Consider the following 7,510-nt stretch of genomic DNA (forward strand, 5'->3'; position numbering starts at 1 on the left):
GAAGTGACTGAGATTTCTTGGAATTCACATGACAGTAACCCTAAAATGGTGTGCGCATGCTCAATTTCTAAAAGCAAAGCTATGCAAAGTAATTTATATGGTGAAAATATTAAAAGAAATAATGAGTCCATATATGGTAAAAATTATTTATTTTTCGAATTTTGAGTCATGTATGAGAAATGGTATCTTATTGTGGGGTGGGGATGGGGAAAGTAAAAGCATTTTTAAATTGCAAAAGCGGGTTCTTCGAGTGATTAGTGGTATTAGTAGTCATACGTCATGTAGACAAATTTGTAAAGATTACAATGTTTTAACATTGCCTTCTCTGTATATATTGGAGGTGACATGTTTTATCAAAAAATACAAGGCTTTTATGGCAATAAATTCGGACATTCATAATTATAACACACAAAGAAAATTAAATTTTCATGTACAGCACTGTAATACAGCTCTTTTTAAGAGGAGTGTGATAAATATGGGAATTAGTTTGTATAATAAGGTCCCCGATCAAATAAAACAAAGGGAAAATTTTAACTCATTTAAAAAGGAATTAAAATCTTTTTTGCTGAAACATTCCTTTTATTCTGTAGATGAATTTATGTCTTTTGATTTTTCAAGTGTGTAAATGTAATATATAGCTGATTAATCTGTAGTATTTGTGTAAAGACAATGAAATTAATGGTAACTAGATTTAGATAATATTATTCAGATGACAAACCCCCTATACTAGAGTGGTACAGTGTATACTGTAAAGATATGCACGAGAATTAGATGTAAAACTGACAATTTCTTTATTCAAATGGTTGTAATACCTGTATGTATGGATTGTTGAATGATAATGAATGATAATGATAATACAGACATTCTCCAATGCCATGCTTCATGCACTACAACTATGAGAAAGCTATAGATTTTGAAAACAAAACAAATACAATATGTCCATAAACAGTACTTTAAACAAACCTGACATTCATATGGTAAGAATGCTATGTTGATCTCTTTCAATGTCTTAATCTTTCTAGCTGTATTTGATTTGCACAATTCATTGAACAGTTCCTCAGGGCACACTGTTAAAACAAGATATTTATGTCCTTAAAACATAAAGAATTCTGCTTTTTCAAAATAGTTAAGAATATGTTTTACTCAGCCAGGCAGCAGAGTAAATTCTTGGTTCCTGCGCCTGGAATTTAAGGTGATGTTTAGGACACTTAACCATTTTCAAGTAAAACAGCATGTGAAGAAAGCACCAATATCCTTGTTTCCTAGAGATCAACATTTTATATTGTCCAGTTATCAGCAAATCAGATTTAATGAAGGCAATTTCTGGTTCACAATGGTCCAATTAAAATAAAACGTTTACATAGCAATGCCATCACCAGCCTGATATTCAATGTAGAAAGCTGTAGACAAGTTGGACACCTGCCTAGAAAGACTACTGGCAGATGTGAACACTGTGAAGCTGAAACAGACCACCTTTTAAAATGACCTCACTACAATATGGAATATGATCACTAGTGTGCATTTGCAACACATCTTCCAACATTGTGGATTCTACCAAAAACATGTAAACAGAAATGAACAAGACTAGTAACGTTCTTGGTTTCTGACATGGCTTGACACAAACCACTTGTTAATCTGAAAGTGAGATTTTTTCTCTTGTAGACCATGCTATTTTAATTTTCCCAAAATAATTATTTGTCAGTTGTTAAAAAAGGGTTAGCTAACACAAAACAGTTAACAAATGGTAACTCAGTTCACCAAAAAGACAAATTTCCACGCACAAAACATACCTTGCCTACCCACACCATTATAATTGCTTCCATCAGTTAGTTTCAATCACATGACTTATAAAACATATAAAATACTGTCTGTTATATTATATAGACTTAGTATGTACACATGATATCATTTACTGTTCAAATTTACTGTTATAACATCTGTGGAGAAATAAGAGAGAGATAAACAGACAATATTAATGAATAAATTCAAATATTTCTACTTGTTGGCCTTGAGTTTTCACAGCCAGTGGCAGAGAAGACAAATGGGTTTGTTGAGCACTGCTCATTGACTTTCAAAGACAGCATATTTTCTATCAGCTTCATCTGGATAATTTAATTAGATAATATACACTTTATTTAAAACTGAAACCATATTCAGTATAATAACACTGATAGAGAAACCTTTGTCTTTTATAATCTGCCATAGTTACAATTCAAAATCTACTCCACAAAAACCAGTTCAAACCAAACTGCACACAATTCAGTACCACCTCCCTGCACAATTAGGTAGCACACCCTGAACACAAACACACAAGAACTCAGAAATCACAGCACACACTGGAATGTCAGATAACACTCTTAAAGACTGATGCTTGGCTTTAAAGCTTTCCTGACACAAACAATTTCTTTAATACCTAGTCTATTAACAAAAATCACTAGTGACATTCTTTCAATAATTCCAATAATAAGTAGTTCATGCCTTTTCCATCTCAGCATATTCTACTAATCATATTATTTTTCAATGCTGGAGAAAAGTGGACATGACATTTACCTAAATCTGCAGTCCTTTGTAATACCTGTACAAAAGGCTAGTTTTAGCTTATTTTCCCTATTTTACATGGTAACTTAGGCTCACAGATCATTATATCCACCGCATCCATCCATTCATGTCTGCCTCCCTCCCTCAATAACTTTTGAATCAAAAGAGAGGTTTTTGTGGAACTTTATATAAATATCACACCACCTGCGCCCACTCCACCTTTGTACTTTCAATTTCCTGCCATCAGTAATAACAACAGGCATGCAAACTTGTGAGGTGAGAATAATAAACAAATGAATATGTTTCATCATCTCATCATCGGAGAATTTAATTCATTATTTAAAAGACAGTCACTATTCAAAATAGCAGTTTTGTTAATATTTCCCTTCTGTCTGGGTCCATCAGCGAGCAATCTGACATTCCATAATTAATTCAGGATCAAAGTGTAATTCTGCAAATATGAAGTGACAATGAATTGCAAGAACCCAAGAAGAGAAATTGAGCAACAGTGTTAGCTGGACCATGGTTTTACTCTACACCCCTTCCAGAAAAGGCAGCAGCAAAACAACTCACAAATTAAATTCTTTTTACCTGTGCTTCATATGGTATAAAGGCAATGTTAATTTCCTTCAAAGTTTTAATATACTTGGCAGCAGAAGATCGGCACAGCTGGTTAAATACTTCATCAGGACATGCTGTAAAAACAACATATTTTAAACAAAGTACATAAATCATGATGCTTACGTGGACTCACAACAGCAAGGGATCCACGAAAATTCTGGAAGTGCTGCTTTCCTTACAACATGACATTATCAGAACTGATAAAGATTCATCATTATATTGTAAAATGATTAATTACAAAAAAACATACTGTCACATGGTTGGGTGATGACAGACATGGTCTGGATTGGTAATTGGATTTATTGGACACTTTAACGCACAACCCAAGACTGCACTTCACAAATCACTGTCACACAGAAATGTGATCTCAGTCATGGTCTTCACTGCGCTGCTTGGTAACAGCTTCAAACAGCAGACGATCCCTTCCTCTGAGTTCCCGAACTGCATCTGGCCTCAGCTACCAGCTTCTGCAACTCTCAACTCGGACTGACTTGTAGTGGCAGCTTGTCATTATATAGCCACAGAAAACACTGCTTCCTACAGCTCTTTTACTGTTGCGTGCATGTCTGCTGCAGCCTTTATATGACAGCTAAAGAGCCACTGTCTAACAACAGGCATGTTTATGGAGCCGCTCCCTAGCAACGACTGTCTATGCTGGCTCCATAATTCTGGCTTTCAGCAGCAGCCATGATACAATTCTTTTATACTGACAAAGGGTATTTTATGCTAATATTAAATATTAGCAAGATCTGAATGTAGAAACACTAGACACAAAATTGGTCAAACTAAGGATACTGTGACAAAGATTAGTATTATACATAGATGACAACAGGATTCCTTTCAGAGCTTCAAAAATAAAGATAGTCACCAAACAACCATTGTGAAGACCAAAGACAAAACAGAGAAACCAAGTGAGGGTAGACATACAAAAGAGAAGAGTGAAAATCAGAAGAAGAAGAAAAAACAAGCACAATTACTGGAGGACAGAGAAGATACATGTTCTGTTATACAGGTATCCCTAATATTTCTGTACTGTATAGGTCCGCTCACCCATGTGTGCATATGCGGGTGATGCTTCTAAACATAACTACACATCCAGGATAAAACAGATTTTGTGCTATCAATTTCAAACACCTCAAACACAAATAATGACTTCACATCACATAAATGATGTGCAATCATATCTCCATTTTTCTAAAAAATAACACATAAATCACAGTTGTACAGGAAATATAAATGTACTTATATTGTTGGCTGAACTTTCATTTTAGAACACCGAATATTTTTTCTCAATGATATGACGAAGTTGTCTCAATGGGGTTAGTCGCTGGCTTCCCACCGCAGCAACCCGGGTTCGATATCAGGTCTGGTCAAGTGGGATCTGTGGTGGACAAGGTGGCCCTGGGGCAGGTTTTCTCCGAGTACTTCGGTTTCCCCTGCCAATCCTCATTCCACAAAATTCTCCATCATCATAATCACCCGGGGCAGGCTACAATAGGCCAATCAGTGGTCACTGTGCCGAGTGGACCCAGTTGGACTCCACCCCCCACTAAGCAAATTTAAACAAAAAAAAAGCTGTCTCAATAATTTTCACATGACTTACTTAACAAGAAACATTATATTTTTTTAAACAGTCTTTAAAAATTTATTTTCATGGGAAGAATTAAGCAAACACATCCATCCATCCATCCATCCATTGATTTACCCATTCTTCCACACATCAATCCATCCTTCCATCCATGAACACACCCACCCATCCCCCAACCCATATAGCCACCCACACATCCATGCATCCACCCATCCATCCATCTGCCCACACATCCATGCATCCATCTATCAATCCATCAACTTTTCTTCCAGCCAACCAAAAACATATTATTAATGATGTGAACCTTACCTTCTGTAAAATAGACATGGGCTGCCTTGTACATAGAACGGTTAGAGTTGGCAAAATCAGCCATAAGTGCCTGAACTGAACTCTCACATGGAGAGATGAGGTATACTGCTTCCATTGTTGAGAGAGGTTCTCTCTTTTTATGGATGTCTTCAACAACTACACACACAAAACAACAGTTTGTTATAGACAATTTCAGGTGCGCACAGCAGTTAGAGCTCATGTGGATCCTGCTGGTACCATGCAGAAGTAGGCTGTATTTCAATTGTTTTGGAGAGCTTTACACTCAAATACGGGCAAAACAGCCTACTTCCATGTAATGTCATCAGTCAGCAACAGGATCTATGAAAGGTATAAAAAATTAAGTTTCTAATCTTAATTTCATGCATCCTGCTGTGCTACAATGCTACAATGTGCCATACTGTTGCTGGAAGGATCAGGTAAATTGAAAAAATCCACCTCACTGAGATTCAATCCCACAACCTTCCAGCTTGTAGCATAGTGCTTAAACCAACTATGCTACCACATGCCCCCAGGTTCCCCATACTACGTCCTATTAAACAAGCTAGGAAAGTAATGAACGCTTCTACAGTAAGTTTGGCAGCAGACGAAAGGCCCTTCAATTTAATGAACATGGCCATTGACAGAAAAAAATCTGTTGCTAGATATGAATACATCTCAGTCGTGGTATTGAAGATTTCTGAACAATCTTTAGTGGACTGGGATGCAACACCATTTGTCACAGTGTGGTGAAGGCAAGGACACCACAAAGCAGATGATAACAAAATCAGAAAGAAAATGAAAGCAGAATATTAATAATGCCAAACAGTTGCCTGCAGTTTCCTTTAGCTTTCTGTAGTAAGTCTGGCAGCAGATGAAAGGCCCTTTTCTCTTAGTTTTTCTCTACCCCCCCCCATGTCAAAATAATAGCTGATGCTGAAAGAATTAAAAAATAATTAATTCATTTATTTTATGACCCTTTTAGATCTGTTACAGATAATGAACTTCTTATATTAATGAAAGATGATTTATAGTTAACTAGATCCCAGATGTGGAAAGCAAATGGAAAAACTACCACATTATCACTTTTCCTGGATAGTCTCTTTCCAAAATCAGAGATACCATGTATGCGAGATGTTTCCTCTGGAGACAAAACAATCCAGAGGTAAACTACTACCCCAATCGATCTCCAGGGGGGAGTGTTTCTAGAGGAAATGTCATGCAGGCGTTACGACAAGAAAAAGTGCAAAGCTCAGAAAGAACATCATGGCTACAAGATTGGAACATGGAATGTAAGGACCTTGAATCAAGCAGGCAAATTGGTGAATTTGAAAACGGAAATGCAGAAGAATGAGGTGTCTGTTTTAGGTGTCAGCAAAGTGCGGTGGAAAGGACAAGGTGAAATAAGAAGTGGTGATTATACAGTGTATTATTCTGGAGGTGAACAGGCTGAAAGAGGTGTGGCAATAGTGTGCATAAAAGTGTAGTGAGGAGTGCTGTTAAGAAGATTGTTTGTAATGACAGAATTATTGCTCTGAAGTTAATGGCGGAACCGGTAGATATACTGATTATACAAGTGTACATGCCAACATCAGAGTATGAAGATGATGAAGTGGAAAAAGTGTATGACACAATTGAAGAAATTCTTCAGGAAGATGGAAGAGGAGACACAAACAGCATCATATTGGGAGACTGGAACAGCATTGTTGGAGATGAACCATATCAGAATATTGTTGGATCACATGGACTAGGAAGACGGAATCACAGAGGTCAAATGCTTATTGACTTTTGTGAACGAAATGGACTGATTGTTACCAACACTTGGTTCAAGAAGCCAAAGAGAAGAATTTACACATGGAAGGCACCTGGGGATTGGAAGAGGCATCAGCTGGACTACATCCTTGTGAAACATCGATTCAGAAACAGTGTGAAGGATGTGAAGACGCTTCCTGGGGCAGATATTGACTCTGACCACAACTTACTGGTTGCCAAGTTCCGAACCAGGTTGAAGAAAATTATAGGATTTCGAAAGCGCAGACCCAGATGGGATTTGGAGAAGTTATATGCTCAAAGACAAAGCGTGCAAGAGACCCTAGAAGAGAAACTCGGTGCAATTGAAGGTGAAAGCGGAAATGCTGAAGTGCAGTGGAACAATATAAAAGAATGCATGTTAGATACTATCAGTGAATTGGTTGGTAAAGTTGAGAAGATAGCAAGAAAACCATGGGTTACACAGGAGATGATGAATAAAATGGAGGAGCGAAGGAAATGGAAGAATGTAAACAATGAAGAAGGCAGGAGGAAATACAGGAGACTGAGGAATGAACTGAAAAGAGCCACGGATAGGGCCAAAAAGGAACATCTTGAGAAGATATGTAATGAGATTATACAATTTCAAAGGACAGGACATTATGATTTGATGTACATGAAGACAAAAGAACTACGATGGAAAGAGAA

At 37.1% G+C, this 7,510-nt stretch overlaps 1 protein-coding gene across 1 annotated transcript in view; it reads right to left on the bottom strand.

The window, feature by feature from the left end:
* Positions 1 to 7,510, bottom strand: part of LOC111865204 (protein ROP) — a 28,867-nt gene that overhangs the window by 16,498 nt on the left and 4,859 nt on the right. The window contains exons 3-4 of the mRNA XM_023853052.2: positions 5,057 to 5,212; positions 3,130 to 3,233 (exon numbers count right to left, since the gene is read on the bottom strand). Coding sequence (XP_023708820.1) covers positions 3,130 to 3,233; positions 5,057 to 5,212 — 260 coding nt within the window. The remainder of the gene's footprint in view (positions 1 to 3,129; positions 3,234 to 5,056; positions 5,213 to 7,510) is intronic.

This window comes from Cryptotermes secundus, unplaced genomic scaffold (assembly GCF_002891405.2).
Source record: "Cryptotermes secundus unplaced genomic scaffold, Csec_1.0 scaffold238, whole genome shotgun sequence".
NCBI lineage: Eukaryota > Metazoa > Arthropoda > Insecta > Blattodea > Kalotermitidae > Cryptotermes > Cryptotermes secundus.